Source organism: Marmota marmota, unplaced genomic scaffold (genome assembly GCF_001458135.2).
Source record: "Marmota marmota marmota unplaced genomic scaffold, marMar, whole genome shotgun sequence".
Lineage (NCBI taxonomy): Eukaryota > Metazoa > Chordata > Mammalia > Rodentia > Sciuridae > Marmota > Marmota marmota.
In genome coordinates this window covers 9,965,223-9,987,484 of record NW_026000005.1, presented here as the reverse complement: position 1 = coordinate 9,987,484, position 22,262 = coordinate 9,965,223, and the positions used below count along the sequence as shown (strand labels likewise).

The following is a 22,262-nucleotide window of genomic DNA, read 5'->3' as shown; positions in this document are numbered from 1 at the left end:
CCATCTGCAACTAAAAAAATAAAAAATAAAAAAAGAATGATTGACACCAAAGCATTGTTTAATGTCATGTCAAAAAAATTGACATTTAACAAATTTTAGATCTTCAAAATTAGAATATATTTGCAGGTCCAAGGGTAATCAGGGTAGTAGGAAAATATATTTTCAGACATGAATTATTTCCTCATGGAGGAATGGTTAACACAGTGGTTCAAATGCTCGGCATTTTCTGTTACAATTCCCGATATTTTGTGAATTTTTCCTGTGTCAGTGAGACATGGTTTGCTGTTATTTTCATGTTGTGCCTGGCAGTAGCAATTGCATCATTAAAAAAAGATCACCTTGAGCCACTTTCTGGTACTTCAAATTGAGTAAAATAGAGAAAAGTTTTATCTTAGGTGATATTGTCCCTTTATCCTTATGAAAAAATTTAGCGCATCACAAACACTTGCTGTCTTTTCCCTTTTTGTTAAATCTAATAGTTGATTTAATATTTCAAAAGCAATTTAAGTAAATCTAGAATATTGTTGGTGTTCTACATCAAAAGTGTTATGGAATGTATAGTAACAGTACAAGACTATTTGAAGGAATGTTACATTGAGAGTTTAAATACAAAGTACATGTCTACTGTGCCTGTGAATTGCCAATGTGGTAGGCTCGGCACTAAGCAATGGCTGCTTTAGTTGTAGTGAAGGCAGTACATTGTTTTAGGAAAGAGAGAGAACAGAACATCTGCTGGAATCATATAATAAAGGAAAAATCAATAGTATGTGCTCTCTGTATGGAAAAAGCATCTGTGACTATAAGTACCAAAGTGATCTTTGTATTTAATCAGATCTTTTAAAGAATTACCTTGAGTAAATTAACAGAAAAATATCATTTCATTATTGATACAGAGAATATAAGAACATGGTTTTCTCATATTCATGTCAAAATATGAAATTAAAAGTCATTTTTGTGACCTAACTTTCTTCGTCAATACTTACAGAAATTAAATAATGAAAGAATATTTGGGCTGCATATGAAGAGACAATCCACAAATATTGGTAGAGACATTGTTTTAGGAAGAACTCCCACACTCCAAGTGTAAAATGCCACATCAGCTTCAGTGTAGCTGGGTGGTGACTCTCTTTTTCATTTCAGAAGCATGTAGAAAATTAAATGTTTACCATTTTTATAATTATAATTTAGGAGTATGTTATAAAAGAAGAAAAGCCTTTTTTTCAATCTATATTCAACTTTCAAAATAGATATTAGCAAAATGAAAGAGGCTAAGAAACATAGACATTATTGAAAATGACATTAATTTAGAACTAATGTTTAAAGACAGTTTATGTGGGTAGGTGTTGAGTTGGGTGAAAGAGAAACATTTTGTTGGGAAAATCTGGTGGAAATGGTAATGGAGCAGACAGAAAAATTTTGAAAATATACAGATTATGTCATGTATTGTAGATAATAATTTGAAAAAAAAAACAAGCTATAAAAATAGTATTTCTTTGTTTCCTTACTTAAATATGGAGATTTATGTGCATTCTTATTCTCAGTATGCCTATATTCTATTCACTGACAGGGTCTTCCAGGTCCCTTGGGCCCCCCAGGTCCTGCAGGTCCTACTGGAGAAAAGGTAAGTCACAAACTGTTATTTTGTGCACTTAAAAGCATAAGGGGGAAATAAGGATGTTGTGTAAATAGAAGGGAAACCAGTAGGATAGAGGAATGGAGGAAGAGAGGGAAAGGGGAGGTATGTAAGAGTGAAATTGATCAAGTTATGTTATATAGATGTGAAAATATGCCACAGTGAAGCCCACTATTCTGAATAATCATTATGCATCAATTTTTTAAAATGTCTGAACGCTGGCTCTTTCATAAAATTTTGAGGTAGAAGGTCTCATAGTTGTCACCCACTATCTACCCATTCATGTTGCCCAATATTCTACAATTGTATTATGTTTTACTTTGGACAATAAATGTCTAAAATCTGCTTTTTAGGGTGAACCTGGACCTCGAGGTTTAGTTGGCCCTCCTGGCTCCCGTGGCAATCCTGTAAGTGACAATATTTTGGTGTTTTTTTTTAGTGTATGATTGAGCAATAAAACAACTTATCAATTGCTATCTATCTATCAGTCATCTACCATCTACATATGCTTATAGTGATGTCCATGCCTACTGATTTAAGCTATTTATAACTTCCTAATTTTCAACCTTTACTTTTCTAATTAAACTTTAAAAATTTATGAGCTACACAATCTAGTAAGTCTAGGTAGGCAGTTTGTTTACTAAATAAGAAACTTTGAGACTTCTATGTTCAGAATTTTGTTCTATGACCTCTGTCTTTGTATTACCCTTAAGGATCTTCCTCTAGCAATATGTATAATTTCTTTATATATATGCTTCAAAGTACACTGAATTTATACACCCTACTTAAAAATATTGTACTTTTTAAGAATATGTGTGGAGATTCAGTAATCTTTTTCTTCTTTTAGGGTTCGCGTGGTGAAAATGGCCCAACTGGGGCTGTTGGTTTTGCTGGACCCCAGGTATAATTTTCAAATATCCTCAATTTATAAGTTGACACTCCTCTGTTTATAGCAATGAGTTAAAATGTCATTGTCATATTTTTGAAAGTATATTGAAGTTCTGGGAAGTATATGGTTTTGTTAACATTGATTCCCATTTTCAATACAGCTTTTCATAAGCTGGCACAAAAATTGAGGTTGTCACATCTGAGTTTGCTTATGTAACTATAATTTTAATAATTTATAGTTTTTTTTAAAACTGTCTTCAAAGATCTCATCAGGGTTTTGATTTTTGTCCTGTACTTTAATATTGTAGCCAAAGCTTTATTTCATAATATATAACTAATGTTAGTAGCAATTAATATTAAATATTTTGTCCATAAATCTTATAAATCTGTTGCTCCTTTGTACAATTGCATATAGGGTCCTGATGGGCAGCCTGGAGTAAAAGGTGAACCTGGAGAGCCAGGACAGAAAGGAGATGCTGGATCTCCTGGACCACAAGGGCTAGCAGGATCCCCTGGCCCTCATGTGAGTTAAAACAAAACAAAACAAAACAAAAAAAACTTATAACTTGAGTCCAATACTCAATGTTTGGTATGTATATTAAACTAATTGTGCTTTACTGCAGTACTTTTTATTTTCTTTCCAATTTAGGGTCCTAGTGGTGTTCCTGGACTAAAAGGTGGACGAGGAACTCAGGGTCCACCTGTAAGTTATTTTGATATTCTAGGAATTATGTACAGCTAGTTCAGTCATCTAGTACTTGGCCATGTAAAAGTTAGTCTCCATCAGAAACTGTAATAAGTTATTTCATGTATCAGCTAATTTGTAGAGCAAAGGGTATTTGACTAAGATGGAGATCTAGATTAAAATAAATTTTGTAATCTTTGAGACCCAACTGCTTCATGTGTAAACATAAATAATTTATTACCCAAGTAAAGGGATAAATGAATAATGTGAAAGCACTTAATAAAATTTGATATAGAAAATATTTATATGTTTGTTGCCCTACCTATGTAAGTTCAAGATAAATGAAAAGTTGAAAGAAAAAAATAGGGTCCTACCTACCAATTAGTCTATTTATCAAAAATGTAAAATGCATGAGAAGAAAAAATATATGATTACAACATGGAAGGGAATCTAAAGGCTGCAGTCTTCCTTGAAAAACAGATCTCAGGAAAATATATATAACTAATTAATATTATTTAATAATTGATCATGTAATATTATTTCTTAGGGTGCTACAGGATTTCCTGGTTCTGCTGGCAGAGTTGGACCTCCAGGCCCTGCTGTAAGTTAACTTAGTGATTCAAGTCATTGGTAGTTAAGTAATTACATATAGACACTTGATATATTTGAGATATTATTTCTATTTAATTCCTTACTGGCTTGTTTGCTAGTTTAATGCCTCCTTCTGCAATAATTCCTACTGGTGTTTCATCAAAATAAATTCATATTTAATAATACAATATTTCTTGGAGGGACTTATTTGTGAGTCATTTTCAGCCCTAAAGTTTCATGATTATTCGAGTACTAAGTACTAATAGTATTATGTACTTATCATCATTTTCTTTAGTTCAGAAGCATCTATGAAACTTTGTAATAAATGTTATTCTGTCACTATAAGATCAGGTTAAACAGAATAAAATATTAAATATTCATAATTAGAACAGAGACTTAAGTTTGGAAAAAATTTTTTACCAGTCTTTTAATAATGATTCAAAGGGACTTGTCTGCAAATGATATTTAGATTTTCTCATGGGAAATGAAGGTACAGCTATGTTTTCTTTGTTTTATTTAAATATGCTCAGTGATTAACAGGAAAAATGAATCTACAAGGCTCAGCCATCTGCATTTGAGGCAGAGCCCACTGAACCAATCCCTCTTACTGGGCTTCCCTCTGCCCCCCTGGGTGTTCTTTTCTGTATTATACTAGGGAGCTCCAGGACCTGCAGGGCCCATAGGGGAGCCAGGGAAGGAAGGACCTCCAGGTCTTCGAGGGGATCCTGGCTCTCATGGACGAGTGGGAGATCGAGGACCAGCTGGCCCCCCCGGTGGCCCAGGAGATAAAGGGGACCCAGGAGAAGATGGGCAGCCTGTAAGTTTGGCATCTTTGTTTCAGACCCCCTCCTGTTGAGATATTGCAAATAGAAACCCATAATAATCATGGTCACAAAGAAACTGCTTAAATATTATTCTGAACACATTTAAGTGACATTAAGGTCTGTAGATGTTTAATTTAAAATCCTCTTCTCAAAAAGAAAGTATCTGCATAAATATAAAAAAGTAATGGGCATAGTTTTCAAAAACTAAATCAAAAATTATTTTTAATTTAAATTAAATACAGATACATATACACATATTATTGCTCTAATAGCCAACTGGCTCTAAATATGAATGTGTTTTCTTTACTTTTTAAATTTATTTTTGTCTTTTTAAAAGGAGAAAAAATGTTTTTTGAATAGTTCTCTCTTTTTTTCAATCAATATTCACAGTATTTTTCAAGGTCACTTTCAATTGATGTGCTATTTTCACCTTTAAATAGAGTTGGAGGCTCAGTGTGAATTATAATTTATGACTGCGCTTATATAGGCTGGTTTTGTGAGATAGAACTTTTTTCATACCCCAGTCCTATAAATCTGTAATCACTCTATTGTAAATTTCCTGGATATGGATTTTACTTTGCAGAATTTTTAATTAGAATTTATTCTCAACATTAGGGTCCAGATGGTCCTCCTGGTCCAGCTGGGACAACTGGGCAAAGAGGGATTGTCGGCATGCCTGGGCAACGTGGAGAACGAGGCATGCCCGGCCTGCCCGGCCCAGCGGTGAGTTGCTGCAATCGACAGTATTTCATCTGATGTATGCAATTTAATTTGTGCAGAGAAAATTGATTTTTTTCTTAATGAATAGAGTTAAACAGTCTTGAATCAACATAAATTCTGAGTTATCTTAAAAACCAGTTGATCTTAAATGTCAAATGCTTAACTACCTTTCAAAGTCTTTGAAAATGTATTTGTTTAATCCTGGGACTAGAGAAGTAGCCAATAAGGAATTGGACTTTTGGTGACTCTTAAATCTTTCTTCAAAGATTAAAAGAGATCCATGGAGCTAGAGAAGGGGGATAATCTCCCGGTGAGTAGGTAGCGTCTTTTTAAATAAACATGCTTAACAAAACATCCATATTTCGCAGTAAACTACCAAAGAGAAGAAATAGTTGAGCTGAAGTAATATTAGAGGTGGATGTGAGTAAATTATCAAGAAGGACTCTGAAGACAATCCCCTATTCCCTGGAGGGAGCTTAAGAATCTCATATTATTTGAAATATGGATGAAAATTTGATTCAATATTAGCTTTGAAGAGAGTGAATTTCACCACTGAAAGTTTACAATACTTGAGAAAAAAAGTTAATAATGTTTTTATATGGAATGTGGCTAGAGAAGTGAACTCCCAGGATCTTGGTACTGTGACATATCTGGGTAGAAATCTCAAACCAGTCAATTAGGATTTAAGGGATATCTTATTGTTGCCAGAATTGAACCAAGGATCTGAAAGTAAAATTCCTTGGTAGTGAGACTAAAATACCAGAATACAGTACTATATTGAGCAGACAAGGCAGGAGTGAAATAGAATGAGTTTATGTTACTAGTGATGCAGATTCTATAAGGGCAGCCAAAATTAACTACATGTGATTCAAACACAAAATGCACTCCTAAGCTGGTGGGCAAAGAATGCCTTTTGGTTCCTTTGGTATGTCAGGAGGAATGTGAGAAGTGGGTATGTATCTAGGCATGCATTATAGTGATGCAGGTTATATAGGTTAACAGACAATTATTGCTGTAGAAGGAGGGACTATGGCACCATTTCAATAAATGTGGTCTTTATAGGAATTGGAATTCTTCACTGGTTTTAGAGGTTGACATATTTATACAACAATTGCAGGGCACACCAGGAAAAGTAGGACCAACTGGTGCAACAGGAGATAAAGGTCCACCTGGACCTGTGGGACCCCCTGGCTCAAATGGTCCCGTAGGTGAACCTGGACCAGAAGTAAGTGTCACAGTGAACACAGCTCTCCTTTGTTTTCTGGGTGTGATGGGGCAATTGTTTTATTAGAAATTGATTGCACACAGGACCTTAAGGAAGCTTGTCAGTGATGTTATTTGAAGTACTTCCCTACAAAGTTGGCTAAATGATTGGATAAAGAAGAAGGGAACAAAAGCAATGTCTGTACTGACCTTCATCTAGTCTGAAGCTGAGTGTTTTAGTTGATTTAGCTTTTGCCAAATTGTTTTCAAGGTGAAAGGACACAGCTATTCATTTTTCCCCTTGTTATTATTTCATTGTATAATGGGATTGCCAAGTTTTATGGTGATAAGATTAATATACCTTCTACATCATGTAAAAAGGGCAAAGTAAGTAGAGACCACTCTACTTAAATATCACTATAAAGTGACACAATTGATGTCATGTTCCTTAGGCTCTTTTGAGATGAAATAAGTTTCAGACAGGCAACTTGAGAAGTTAAAGTTGGAATATCTGTTCAGTACTTTACTGAGTGACTCGCCAGTCACATTTTCTTGAAAGAAATCATCAATAGTTTTTTGAGCTATTTTAAAAAATCAAATAACAAAACTATGGTCCTGACAAAATCAAAATATATAAGGGACAATAAACTAGATGTTTTTAAATGCAGTGTAGCATCAACTAAACAAGTCACTTGATTTTAAAACCTTAAGACTATTATTTGGATAAACTCAAAAAGTAACAAGAAAAATCATTCATTGGTAACACAAATAAACATACAACAGGAAAAATGTTATTGTTTGTTTATTTCAAGGTGTTTGAGAATTTCTTTTCCTTTTTAAAAATAAGAACTAGGCATGGACAATTTTAGATAAAGTAAGACTATGTTAATTTTACAAGCAATTCAAAGTATTAGAGAAAACTGGTAGAAGCCTTTTTTTTCTACTGAGATTTCCATAAATGCTGGTTTATAGTTTAAAGAAGAGAGGTATAAGACATGCTGTCATTTTTCTGACAATTAGAATGAGATTTTTTTTCACTACTGCTAATTGTTTTTTGTGTGTGATTGCTCATAGGGTCCAGCAGGTAATGATGGTACTCCAGGCCGGGATGGTGCTGTTGGAGAACGTGTAAGAACAATTCATTGATTAAAGCAATCAAGACTCATATAAACCTGAAATCCTTTAAATTTTAGTATTACACTAAAAAAAAAACAAAAAAAAAACACCCTTTATTCTCATAACTCCATTGCAGCTGTGATTTTTCTGATAGTAGAAACCTTTTTATAAGGTTATAATTTTGGAAAATCTTGTAAGTGAAGTGACACATGCATGGCAAATTAACATGGCATATTTAATTCAAAGCAGGAAAACAAATTACTATCATCTTTGGTGCAACATAAAGACTTTGGGCAAGGAGACATATGGAGTGTTCTAAATACCAAACTGATTCAGTAAAGTATAAAAGCTGAAATAGAGCTGTGTGACATTTAGATTTCTCTACTCACCCCTTAAAGTGAATGACTTATGAGGATATAAGGTTTCTAAGCATTATCTATTACATGATTTATTTTAAAATTAGACATTGGCTGAACTGAAAATCTCCTTGACTTTATCTGAAGCTCAGTCCCTTTTGGAAGTTGCATAGTTGTTTTAGAATATTGGGCTACTGAAGGCAAAAAGCACTCCTTACCCCAAAGTGTGTTATGATATAACACAAGGTGATATGGGGTAATATGATCACCCCAAGGGCTCCTCATTAGCAGAAAGGACTATGGACCCAGGCAGACCTAATATGGAGCCTTGAATCTGAAAGTAATTATCTGTGTGATCTTGAGAAAAATTTCTGCATATTAAATATGATTAATATCTAGTCCATTAGGTACTTTTTTGCTAAATAACACATTTAAAAAACTTGCACAGGGTCAGCACTCAAGAATGTCCTCATGTTGAAAAAAATGGGGAAGATAGAGCTATGGGAAACCTTGGGCTGAGACTCCCTTTATCTATCATAACTTCTAGAACTGCATATTCTCTTCATTTCGGTAGCTTCTCCCTTTGTCAGTACATACATGTAGTATAGTAACCTTTAAAGATCTTACTGCTGTACTTATTAAAATAATTTTGAAAATCTATAAGCCCCTATGTATATTTTAAGTTGCTGTCCCCCTCCCCAACCATTTTTAAATCACAAGTTTAAATAGTTGCAGTGGAGATAATTTCTGGTAAATTATAAATGTAAACTTGCTCTAAATGTATTTCTTTGAAATTTTTGTAGTTTCCAATGTAGCCTCTTCTATTCATTATATGTCTGTTCTTTAACCTAATTGCCAAAGTTTATTTTGGTTGCTAAATTAATCAGTCAAATAAGACTTAATTTCTGTCAGAAAATAAAGTATAGCTCAGTTTTTCAAGTCAAATAATTATATTCACATATGTTCATACCCAAATAATCTCACCTCTGACTTCTAGGAGGCATTATTGGGTTCCTTGTCATAACTGGGTCATCTGGGTATAGTAAGGAGCAGCCTCTTCCTTCCCAAATCCATCTTAGCTTTATTTTCAAATAAACAGTATATTCTGGAAACATCCGTTAGATTGGTGCCAAGAAGTATTCACTCTTTGAAACATTGCACCATAAGTTTGCAGATGGTTTGGTATTTGCTTTTCTTTCATAAAATGGGAGAAGTGTGGCTATTAAAGAGGAAGTGGGAAAGGATGCTCAAAATTCAATTTTCTGAAAGAAGTATGGTGTTGCAAATATGGAAGGTGGTTTCCCTAAAATTTTTCCTATTTTCACATTCTTTGGAAAGAGTATGTATTCAGGTGTCTAGCACTCCAGTTTTAAGACTGCTTGTTCAGAAAAGATGTTAAATTCTGGAAGTGACCTCTCCTATACTTCAATAATCTTCTCTTGTGGGAGCAATAGGGCGGAGGTGAAGGGAGAGATGAAAACTGAGAGTGGGTAAAAATAACAAGAAATGTATTCTCTTCAATTTTATTTATTAATTAGTAAATACAAGTATAGTAATAAGTAAAAGTGTTTTAAGAGGCATATATATATTTTCATATTGTGAAGACCTCAAACACATAAAATACTATTGTTTTAGAATAAGTGTTCAAAGAATAATACCGTGACTACTCTTATCAGGGTGATCGTGGAGACCCTGGGCCTGCAGGTCTTCCAGGCTCTCAGGGTGCCCCTGGAACTCCTGGTCCTGTTGGTGCTCCAGGAGATGCAGGACAAAGAGGAGATCCGGTAAGAAGGCAGTCAATTTTTCACTGTCAGTTAAGCATTGTATTATAAACTTCATGTATGCACAAAAATAGTGATGCGTATGCATTTGGTTCAGGACTCTGAACAAAGAATGATAAGGAGCCAATTATGAATTAATATATATATTAGCCTTAAGATCATTTGATTTCAAATATGGGTTCAAAGATCCTAATACATTGGTTTTAATTATCTGAAAATGCTGTCTGTGATTTATAGGAAATGAAATAAGTATGCATCAGATTATAAAAGTAATGTCTTTTTGTAATCAACTAAGATATTCTTCACTTAGTGAAGTCAGTTAATAAAATTGCCTTTAAAAGTACTATTGGTGTTGGCACATTCTTACAGATGTTCACCAGACTCAATGGATTAGCCATAAGAGTGTACATACAGACACATACAGGCACTGAACTGTAAACACATGTTTTTTGACATCCTGTGTCTATATATGTATGTTTTAAAATACCAACTTGTGTGATATTTTTCTAGGGTTCTCGGGGTCCTATAGGACCACCAGGTAGAGCTGGAAAACGTGGATTACATGTAAGTCCTCTGTTCTCTTAACAAATGCATGTTTTCTTACACAAAATATGCTTCCAAAGAAGAAGTATTATTTAAGATTCAGAAATGGGAGGGATGGAGAAATGCTATTCAATGGGTACTAAGTTATAGTTGGAAAGAAACAAGAAGTTCTGATGTGCTGTTGAACAGTGGGCTGAATGTAGATAAAAATAATGTACTGCACATTTCACAAAATAGAAGAATGGATTTTAAAGTTTTTACCATAAAGAAATATAAGTGTTTGAGGAGATGGATATATTTTTCCTCATTTAGACATTACATCATATGTGCATGTATCAAAACATCACATTAGTACCTCATTAATAATTGTTTCAATTATCAATGAAGACTAGAATCACAGTTTTCTCCCAGAATAATAGGTACAATAGTGTATTGCTCTCCAAGATGTTCTCAAAATCATATAGGACAACAAATCTGCAATCTTTTTGTATTCTTGAAAAGCACCATTTAAATATGTTTTATTTTCAACTTTACTGTCTTGGATGGTTTCCAGTCTTTATGCTGTTTGCTTTTGGCTGATTTTTAATTATTATTATACAGATGTTCTATTGTTTTATGTTTATACTTATGGTGGTCTAATAGATTATATTTCTTATACTCATACATCAATGTCTATAATCATGAAAATCAATTATATCCATAAAACCATGGTCATATTTTTTATATTATGACTCTCCACTTTGATTTGAGCTTGACTGGCAAAAGATTTCATAGTAACACTACTTGTCAAATAAATGGTTTTCTAACCAGTGACAGAAACACTATAGCTTTATTTTTCATGAAAAAATGAATTTTAATTAATTTAAATTGATGTTTTCTGTTATAGTTTATTCTCAACTATGAAATTTTTGGGCAACTTCAAAATAAAAGAACCTTTATAACATTATAAAAACATTCAGACTAATTTTGATGTTCACCTTTACATTGGTATGTAAAATATGTAAAAGCTATTAAAATTGTTTTGATTTTATTATAAAAAGGCTGACAACTAGGTATTCCAAATTAACAACCAAATGCAAAATAAAACCAAAGAAACCAATAAGGGAAAACATTAACCTGAGAACCAGTGGATTTGATGATTCCATCCATCTTCCAAAGGCAGATTAACAGGGTTCCAGTTCTGTTTTAGGAGACTCTAAAGACAGCAGAAGCTGACTTCATAGTGGGGAACACCATGCCACTTGTCACTTTACTGTGAACCGTTGAACCCTTAGAATTGTTTTTATTTCTTAGAACCTAAAACAACAACTGACTACCTCAAATCAATGAGAGAATTTTCACCTCTTCGGCAGTTGCAGTTCCTATGACAAAATAAGATTCCTCATTTTTCTTTTGTTTTTTAGGACCAGAAATTCAGGATCTGGGTACAGATATTACAGTTAAAAATGAGAATAACATTATTTTTTTGTATTTTCTTTAGAAAAGGGTAGTTTATTGATGATACTTTGATTTTATTTGCTCAAATATTTACCCCTTTCTCAATATAATCACAGCTGACATTTAGTTTATTTGCATATGCAAATTTCTTTTTCTTTTTTGGGAAGGTGGTGGGTAGCCAGGGACTGAACTCAGGGGCACTCAACCTTTGAGCCACATCCCCAGCCCTATTTTGTATTTTTATTTAAAGACAGGGTCTCACTGAGTTGCTTAGTGCCTTGCTTTTGCTGAGGCTGGCTTTGAACTCACAGTCCTCCTGCCTCAGCCTCCCAAGCCTCTGGGATTACAGGTGTGTGCCACCATTGCCTGGCTGGGTATGCAAATTTAATGAACATTTCATTCTTAGAGGTAGCATGGCAAATAAAAAAAAAGTACTTTGAGGTTTTTTGTTTCAAAGAATCTATTTACAGGGAAATATTTTTGCATTATGATATCTGATAAATAAGTGAAATGTATTTTTTTGAAAATCTTTCAAATAGGTTAGATCAAAGTTAAAAATATCTCATTTAAATATAAATTAATTTTTATGCTTAAAAAAGATAAACATTTAAAAACTGAATCTTTAGGAAAGCATAACTGATCACCTACAATTCTTTGGAAATAATAGACAAAAATCCTATGGCTCTTTAGATAAGTAAATATGTTCATTCATATAAAATACAGTATTAAAAGTTATGGTAAATGCAGTTGTCAAAAGTAAAATTGCCGGATGGAGTTGTGGCTCAGAGTTAGAGCACTTGCTTTTGGCACTTGCTTAGCATGTGTGAGGTACTGGGTTCGGTACTCAGCACCACATTAAAAAAATAAAATAAAGGTATTGTGTCAACCTACAACTAAAATATAAATGTTTAAAAAAAAGTAAAACTGCAGAAAATTGTAGTCTCAAGACATAACATCCATGCCATAACTGTATTTCTAGGGACCTCAAGGACCCCGTGGTGACAAAGGTGATAGTGGAGACCGAGGTGACCGGGGTCAGAAGGGCCACAGAGGCTTTACTGGTCTTCAGGGTCTCCCTGGCCCTCCTGTAAGTTATTCTTTATGTTTATCTGCTGTTAACACAGATGAATTTTTTTAAATCTCATTTTAATTTAAAAATTACCTATTATACAATATAATTGTCCTCATATAAGCTATAATTGTGTGGGGTAGATATAAAACAAAATGTTACTTGCATCTTTACTCCTATGGATAGTTGTCTTTAATAGTGACCATCTCATGGAAACATTGTAGAGATAGATGACTTAGTAGTTGATACTGCTAAAGTCAATGACAACGTATTTTAAAACTGACAATGGCATAATGCAAGATCTAAATATTTGAACAACATTTTCAATTTTATTCCTGTTTAGGGTCCAAATGGTGAACAAGGCAGTGCTGGAATCCCTGGTCCATTTGGCCCAAGAGTAAGTAGCAAAAGTAAATAAGTTGCAGGTACAAATAATAACACCTTTGGTGACATAACACAAATGTTTCAGTTTCATTTTCACGATATTAAAACTGGAGTTGGTTCATGTTCTCTGAAGGTGGCATCAATTATATGAGACAAACCAGCCAGCAATTAATATAAGTAGGAATATCTGCTAATAATATGGACCCACTTTGGAATCTCTGACCTAGGATTTGTAGATATTCATCGACTCAGTTTCTTGCTTTATGTTAATTTAAATTTCCATTAAGCTTGAACTCTTTGAGGTGATATAATTGGACCTACTCATGAAGTGGAGACAAATTTTGAAGCTGGATGTATTTTGTCCTTTAAGTAATTATGATAGTATTATGATAGTTCCTTAGAAATGGTTTGTGCGCAGCTAATTTGGAAGCAAATCATAAAATGAAACCAATATTTGAAGCTTTTAGAAAGTCTATGTTCATATTAATGCTTCCTGTAATAAATTATTAATGTAATAATACAATTGACACAATAATTATTTAGGTGAATAGAAAAAGGAGTCTAGAAAAAAATTAGAAAAATTAATTAACAATGAATCTTACTGTGTCTAAATACATTGTAAATAAATCATGGATAAAATTGAAATAATAGTATAAAATTACTCTGTTTCTACAGGATAAGCACCCCAGATTAATTTATATCTAACCCTCCAACTTTAGTCATTTTCTTATTCTGAATTAATTGAATTCCGAACTAAGTTTATTTGAGATTTGATGAAACAATTGTTGCCAATAAAAGTAGATGATTAGTCTATTAAAGTCTTTACACTGATCTTTTACAATGCATGGATGAAGGAAAATTCATGTCTGATGAAATTGTAAATGCTGAAAAGTGCCAGAAGGTCATTTATCAGTCATTAAGAAAATGCGTCTGAGAAATCATTGTAACAGCTCCATCAGCACAGTAGTTCTTGGATTAGAGAGGGGCATTGTAAAAAAAAAAAAAATTTTTTTTTCCACAGAATCTAAAACAGAGTAATTGTTTTCTTTCAGGGTCCTCCAGGCCCAGTTGGTCCTTTAGGCAAAGAAGGAAACCCTGGGCCACTTGGGCCGATCGGACCTCCTGGTGTTCGGGGCAGTGTAGGAGAAGCAGGACCAGAGGTAAAGTCATAGGGGTTTACACACAGGAAATGCTGTTGAGAAAAACAGCTTAGATTCCATCAAATAATGTCTATGCAGCCTGTTGAACAAGAGACTTAAGGGGGCCCTGAAAACAAAATTTCAAAGCCACACAAGAGCTTGTTTTTATAAGTAACTATTTCAAATATTTTAATATAGGTCATTTAGACTATAACCAGGCTTTGACAGAGATAACCAGGCTTTGATTTCATCTGATACTATGAAAGCAAATAGCAAGTTAAGATTATATTTATGTTGCTTTGCTTTAGATTACATATTTTAAGTATCTGTGGGATATAGTTTGTATGTCATGAAAATGCTGGAAAATGAAGTATATGACTGAGATTTTTCTACATTGCAAATGACATTCAGAGAGAATTTAATTAAAACCTTTCATTAAAAATTCTTATAGTTTTGGCTTGAGGAATATATATAGTTATAAAATGCATTAGCTAATCTTTAGCTTCTCAGACCTTTGGAAAGCATCTTTGGTCTCCATGTGCAAATGTACTAGTGTGCACATGCGCATGTGTGCATGTAAATTTATGCTTCTCTCCGGGTGTTTCTTTAATCTAATTTACCTTCTCCTCCTTATTTTGTCTTTGCTCCTCAATGGTAATGCCATTAAACCAAATATTTACTATTTGTTGTGTGGGTCAAATAGGCTTATGTTTCCTATGGTCAAGAAAAATGTTTCCTACTAATTTCTTTGCGAATAGAAAACAGTTATATAATTAGAATGCATTGGATTCATGCAGCTCTTGGTTGACTTTATTTTGTGGTTCAGTGGTCTTTGGTAGACAAAAACAAAAACAAAAACAAAAAAAACCCCAAAACCCGAATCTTATTCCCCAAGGTTAGCATAAAGGAATGTATGTACTCATGATGACCTTAGAAAATGTATTTATAAGACCCTTTTGAGAATGAGAGAGCATTGGCACTGGGGCTAACACAACTTGCCTGATGCCACAATACAAGTGGCAGAGCCATTGTTAGAACTCCAGCCTCTGATGCCCAGGGCTGTGCTCTATGTGTGGTTTGAACGTGTCTCTTCAGTTTTTTGCCTGTTTCTTTCAAGCTGTTGAGTTTGTCCTTGGGAATTGCTGAAGGAAATGAATACAGAAGACCTTTGTAGTCCCTGCCACATTTTTGTGCTTATCTTCCTTTTAACCCAATAGTTCTCATTTGACAAAAGTATAGGAGAGCTCTTTATGTCTGTAAAAATGCTAGTGAGAACTTTCTTCCATTTTATTAGTACAGAGAATTTTTATGTGCATGGTAATTCACACATATAAAAAGATTTCCTTTGCTTCCCTTTGATTAGAATGTAGGGGAAATTCTCTTGTGGGTGTTTCTTGTGGGTATTTCCTTGGTATTGACATGCACCTTATAGAACCAGCACCCTGTGCCCCTGCAGCTTTTCTTCATCTTCCATCCATAAATGCTTTGAAAAAATTTGAGTTGTATCTTGCTCAAAATAATTTTGAAATGATGTACATATTTGCATGTTTTCAATATAAATTATATTGTATCTTCAAGATAGACATCAAAGCAAATATTTTGTGCTTTAATCTTTATTTATCTCAGATGCTGACTTGCAGATATGTTTCCTGAAAAACATATCCTTGGAAAGCTATAACTTAGCAGGCCAGCATCATCTTCTTACAAAAGGGCATGAGTGACAGATCTCCCAGAACTGTCAAATTGGAGTGTCACATCATATCTCTGTGTACCACATCTACATAAAAATAAAAGCATTATATTAAATGTCTTTCTGATTTCTTTTTAATTAGGGTCCTCCTGGTGAGCCTGGTCCACCAGGCCCTCCAGGTCCCCCTGGCCACCTTACAGCTGCCCTGGGTGATATCATGGGTCACTATGATGAGAGCATGCCAGATCCACTTCCTGAGTTTACTGAAGATCAGGCGGCTCCTGATGACAAAAACAAAACTGACCCAGGGGTCCATGCAACCCTGAAGTCACTCAGTAGTCAGATTGAAACCATGCGCAGCCCTGATGGCTCCAAGAAGCACCCAGCCCGGACATGTGATGACTTAAAGCTTTGCCATTCCACAAAACAAAGTGGTAAGTGGACAGTGGCCCTTTTGAGCAGAGGGTGTTGTTTCTGTTGATGTTGCTCTCACCTACATTTAAAAATATTTTATTAATTTTCTAATTAGTGATAGACACAGAGAAAAAGAAATACACATGCCACAGAGCTCTTACAGTTTAGTTGTGGAGAAAGTAAATGACATGAAAAATTATAGGGCAAGATGATATGCACTATAATAGAGCATATATTCTATAAATGATCTAATTTCACAATAGTTCCATTTCCATCCAGAAGTCCTAAACAGTGGTAATTTGCAGAGAATAGAAAACATTTCATATCTATGTATCTATCTCTTTATCTATCTAACTACACACACAACACAATACTTGCTGAAGCCAAATTAAACATTTATTTACCTGTATGACCTCTTAGAGTTTTAATATGTCACCATATATTGTTGGATTGTTGAGAGTCAACTAAAGTTTTGCTTGAATATTGAATTCCTTTCATGTAGTTTAATGTTCTATGAGTCATACTTCTGGGATTTTTTTGCAGGCAGGAATAAGTTATAGTAAGATTGGAAGGCTTTTTTGGAATTTTGAACTATGAACTACGCTTAAACTTTGCCTTATTCTATTATTTTGATTGTTCTAATAAGATCCGGGGAAGAGAGATCCTAGACCATAGGAATAAGCTGAGAAATATTCAAGAGTTTCAGTTAACTATGAAATGACATTGACAATGGTGTTAAAAATATCATCTTTCCAGAGTAGCCAATTTTATTATCAAATTATTTATATTCTACCACTCTCCTTTCACTCTATTTAAAACTTGATTTTCATATATTTACAGGCAAATATATGTACATACACACCCATATATGCACAAATACACATTTTTTAATTTATTTGATCATATGTCTAGTATAAAGCACTGTCTTTAGTATGTCCTGTTTCAAAAACCTATTATATATGAGCAGATTGATTTCAAGAATGGCTGATGATTCATAACATTCTATTATAATTCAACTCATTTATTTATTTCATTCATAGTTTAAATAATACACATTACATTCCAATTATAATTTTCTTTAAGACTTTGGCTTTTTGAATTTAACGAGAATACACTTATATAGGCAAAGCCACTTACAATATATCATCTCTTTTTGCTATATTTTCTCTTCTGTAAAATGGGATAACACTTATTTCACATGTATGTTTTGAGCCTTAGGTACACACCTGGGCAAAGTGCCTTAGAGCAGTGACAAGTATTTGGGAAATCCCCATATATATAACAATTATTTTCTTCTTTAAAGCATAGTCTCTGTTAAAAGAGACCTTCATTGATAATTTCATATTTCTAATTTTTGTGTTAATTATTTTGGAGATTCATAAACATGTTTGAGGATTTTTTACTTAGCAAATATTTGTCATTTGGAAAACAGGTGAATATTGGATTGATCCCAATCAGGGATCAGCTGAAGATGCAATCAAAGTTTACTGCAATATGGAAACAGGAGAAACATGCATTTCAGCAAATCCATCCAGTATACCTCGTAAAACCTGGTGGGCCAGCAAATCTCCTGACAATAAACCTGTTTGGTATGGTCTAGATATGAATAGAGGATCACAGGTAATTAAATAGTCTATTCAAGATTATATATTTTATCATATTTTTGTGTTTATTTAGAATAATGCTGTTCGCTCTTGACCAGGTTTATTTTAAAGTGACATATTTTCCTTAGTTACAGTTGCAATACCAAGGCATAAACCAAGTTTATAATGAGTCAACTTGATGTAAATTTTGAATTATAATTTTGCCATTGATGAAATGTAGAGAAGTAGTTGTTTCTAGGATTAGTTACTCTAATTGACGCAACAGTGACAATGGAATGGACCTGAAGGGATCTTGCCACAGTTGAATGACAGTCTTGAGGAGTCCTGGGTAACTCTTTGCTAGATCTTTTACTGATGTTTGTCCTTATGACCTGACTAAAACTTTTGCAACCTCAGGTTTACCAGCTTATAGTGAGGCTAATAATTCAGATCCCAGAGTGTCCATATGAATATAAGTGTTTAGTATAATGTCTAGAATACACTAAGTGATATATAAATATTAGATAATCTTTAATAATGAAGTCATGTTGTCAATTTTATAGTATTATTAAATCTTAAAGCATATGTGTAATTATATAAATTTGATTAATATTTTCCTGAGTTCCAATCTACCCTCTGCTCCTTTCGTGGTCTAGTATTCAACTTTCACCAGGCCTTGATAATTCCATTTTAATATTTCATCCCAGATATCCTTATGATGGCCAAACTCTGAAATTTTCCTTCCATTTCTGCTCCTAACCTTTCCCCAGAACTCATGTTCAGAATCAACATGATGCAGGAACCCTGAGTCTAGCAGGATATGCTAGAATCTACCATTATTTAATAAACAAGAAATTTTAAAACTTAAATATAAACAGTTGAAATGTAATTTAGCTTATATGACTTTATGTAAAAAACTCAAATGGGAGCACTGAAAAGAAAACTTAAAGTAGAAGATGAATAAAAAAGAGCTTGTGGTCAATTATTTTTTGTCTAGAGGAAAAATTTTAAATTCATATTTCCTTCAAGTTTATGATAATTAGGTAGTAAAGATTTTATTCTAATAGCTAATTTCTAATTCTTATTTAATAATAATGACAGTAATGAGTTTTTTTTTATAGATGATCAAAGCAGATTTTAAAATAGCTAATCTTTCTCTGGAAAATTATAATTATTGTTGGTTTCATCACCTCTCATTCAGGGTAGTAAGGACAAAGATTATTACTTGTTAATATGTTGGAAATTTCAGGTCATTTTATACGTATAGCTAGAGAGCCATATTATATAATAATTAAAGATTTGCTAAAATCAATTAATCTATCTGTAACACATTAAGAAATTCTTCAGTATTGAATATAAAAGACTTTGTTTCTAGTTTGCATACGGAGACCACCTGTCACCTAATACAGCCATCACTCAAATGACCTTCCTGCGCCTGTTATCGAAAGAAGCTTCCCAGAACATCACTTACCTCTGTAAAAACAGTATAGGATACATGGACGAGCAAGCCAAGAGCCTCAAGAAGGCTGTGGTTCTTAAAGGGGCAAATGATTTAGAAATCAAAGGAGAAGGGAATGTGAGATTCAGATACACAGTTCTTCAAGATACTTGCTCTGTAAGTACTTTTCATCTACACTGATCAAACTTATTTTTTCAAAACATACTATCATAGTACTATAAGTGGGGACAGTTTTGCCTTGTATATAAGCTCAGCAGCATTTTGTATATAGTTACTCTTTAGGATCAACTTGAATGTGTATTAACACATGAAGCATGATGGAAGTGTCAATATAAAATAGTAAAAAAAAAAAAAAAAAAAAAGCTGGAGCCCTAACATTGGATCCAATTCTTTTCAATTCTGTTTGTTTCTTCTGCAAGTCATTTAACTTTCTAAATCTCAGTTCCATGTGTAAAGTTCCTTGATTTTAAAATGTATAGTCAATCACTGATTGTCTCCCTCTGGCATACCTAGATATAAAATAAGGAAGATATTATAAGATAAATTATAATTTTATTTGTGACAAACAAAACCAGTTACTTTTATAATTTATATTGCTGCTATTTGGGAAACTGCAAAAGATAAAAGGAAATTTACCTAGAAAGAAGTGCTTGCCAGGTGTGCTGGTACCTCACTTGAGGTTACCAGTGCTCTGACATTTAAGTAGTATTCTATAAATGATTGATTTTATGTTATAAAAGTTGCCTGGGGAGGTTTATATCTAACATTCAAAAAAATTGTATCTACTATTAATCCACTGCACCATTTATTTCTAGAAGCGAAATGGAAATGTGGGCAAGACCATCTTTGAATATAGAACGCAGAATGTGGCACGTTTGCCCATCATAGATCTTGCCCCTGTGGATGTTGGCGGCACAGACCAGGAATTTGGCATTGAAATTGGGCCAGTCTGTTTCATGTAACAAAAGCCCAGACAGTGACAGTGAGCATCACCATCAATGATCACCACCCCATTCACAAGAACTTTGACTGTTTGAAGTTGATCCTGAGACTCTTGAAGATATGGCTGATCATGCATCAGCACTGTATATATGGTCTTAAGTGCCTGGCCTCCTTATCCTTTAGAATATTTATTTTACTTACAATCATCAAGTTTTAATTGATTTAAAATAATTTTCAATACAAGTTTAGAATTATGATGACCAATGACAATGATCACCTTTTAAAAAAAGTAAACTCATTAAATAAATAAATATCTGTTTTCTTCAATTTATTTCAATGTAATAAAAAGGTTGCTTAGTATTTATGAGGAAATTTTTCTTGGCAGGTAGCTTAAAGAGTGGGGTATATAAAACTACAACACATGTTTATTTTGTTTGGCTGCAGTTTGAAAAATTTTTAAGAAATTAGTTCCCTTTTGGGATCCCTTATTCCCAGATCATCAAGAAAAAAAGAATCAATATGTTTAAATCTTTGATTGAAACCCACATGTGTGTCTTGATGTACTATTACTAGTGTTAAAAGAGAAGCTTAAAAAAATACAAGTTTATCACTGTATTAAATGGAATTTTTAAATAACATATTCAGTGCAATTTTAGGAGAAAAAAATAAATTTCTCCCATTTCTCAAATTTTTGCAAAATATGATACATGTAGACTCATTTCCCATTCAATTTTAAAAGTACCTTTCCCTTTTGATGCAATTTATCAATACTGATAGAAATTACACAGATACACTACTTAATACATTTCCTTCTTATTTAAGAAGACACTAAATGTGAAATAACTACACATACAACTTCATAAATACATTTCCAGGACCCACGATTGAGGCTTTTCCACATAAATATAATTTCATCTTCCTGAAGAAAATAATGAAGAAAAAGATATAAAAACCCAGAGTTATGGAGCTGACTCTAATCAAATGTGATGATTGGAATTAAACTATTTGAAATTTGAACTTTCATAGGAAAAAAGATCCAACATTTCTTAGCATGAGCTACCTCATCTCTAGAAGCTGGGATGGACTTAGTATTCTTGTTCATATTTTAGATACCAAAAGGTGCTATGCTTCTGTTATTATTCCAAGACTGGAGATAGGCAGGGCTAAAAAATATTATCATTATTTTTTCTTTTAATGATGGTGCTAAAATTCTTTCTATAAAATTCTTTAAAAATCAACATTGTTTCATCAATGCCATTTGTGAAAATGTATTTGTTAGACTTCCCATTTCTGAAAGAAAGAGCATTGTTCTAATGCCTTTTCATTGTTCCTCTGTCATACTGTATCTGGAATGCTTTGTAACATTTGCATGTTTCTTAGATCAGGACATGTAGGTCCCTTGTTTTTTCTTAATTGCATTTGTTGGCTCCATTTTTATTTTATTATTTAAAAATAAATAGCCAGAGTCATCCAAAGGATAAGCCATGCACACAACTGTGGTCATGTATCTCTGCAAAGCATCAAATTAAATGCACGCTTTCATCATGTCAGTCATTTTTTTGTTTTTTTGTTTTTTGGAATTCCTTTCAACACAGTAGATTGATATAATTTCCAATAGTAAATAATAATAATAATAATAATAATAATAATAATAATAATAATAAGGTGTTGTGGTATTCTGCATTTTCTGTTTGTTTGAAAGATACAACAAATATCTTCCATCATGTATGTACTGGCTTATAAATGAAAATCTATCTGTGACATTATCTACAAAGGCAACAGGGCACTAATCATCAATGTTCAGT

At 33.3% G+C, this 22,262-nt stretch overlaps 1 protein-coding gene across 1 annotated transcript in view; it reads left to right on the top strand.

The window, feature by feature from the left end:
* Col5a2 (collagen type V alpha 2 chain) overlaps positions 1 to 20,817 on the top strand; it is a 132,992-nt gene extending 112,175 nt beyond the window's left edge. The window contains exons 36-54 of the mRNA XM_015481142.2: positions 1,568 to 1,621; positions 1,987 to 2,040; positions 2,481 to 2,534; positions 2,937 to 3,044; positions 3,171 to 3,224; positions 3,754 to 3,807; positions 4,453 to 4,614; positions 5,237 to 5,344; positions 6,459 to 6,566; positions 7,619 to 7,672; positions 9,693 to 9,800; positions 10,308 to 10,361; positions 12,757 to 12,864; positions 13,190 to 13,243; positions 14,283 to 14,390; positions 16,202 to 16,493; positions 17,906 to 18,093; positions 19,432 to 19,671; positions 20,331 to 20,817. Of these exons, the coding sequence (XP_015336628.1) occupies positions 1,568 to 1,621; positions 1,987 to 2,040; positions 2,481 to 2,534; positions 2,937 to 3,044; positions 3,171 to 3,224; positions 3,754 to 3,807; positions 4,453 to 4,614; positions 5,237 to 5,344; positions 6,459 to 6,566; positions 7,619 to 7,672; positions 9,693 to 9,800; positions 10,308 to 10,361; positions 12,757 to 12,864; positions 13,190 to 13,243; positions 14,283 to 14,390; positions 16,202 to 16,493; positions 17,906 to 18,093; positions 19,432 to 19,671; positions 20,331 to 20,477 (2,109 nt within the window). The 3' untranslated portion in view covers positions 20,478 to 20,817. The remainder of the gene's footprint in view (positions 1 to 1,567; positions 1,622 to 1,986; positions 2,041 to 2,480; positions 2,535 to 2,936; positions 3,045 to 3,170; positions 3,225 to 3,753; positions 3,808 to 4,452; positions 4,615 to 5,236; positions 5,345 to 6,458; positions 6,567 to 7,618; positions 7,673 to 9,692; positions 9,801 to 10,307; positions 10,362 to 12,756; positions 12,865 to 13,189; positions 13,244 to 14,282; positions 14,391 to 16,201; positions 16,494 to 17,905; positions 18,094 to 19,431; positions 19,672 to 20,330) is intronic.
* Positions 20,818 to 22,262: the final 1,445 nt, after the last annotated feature.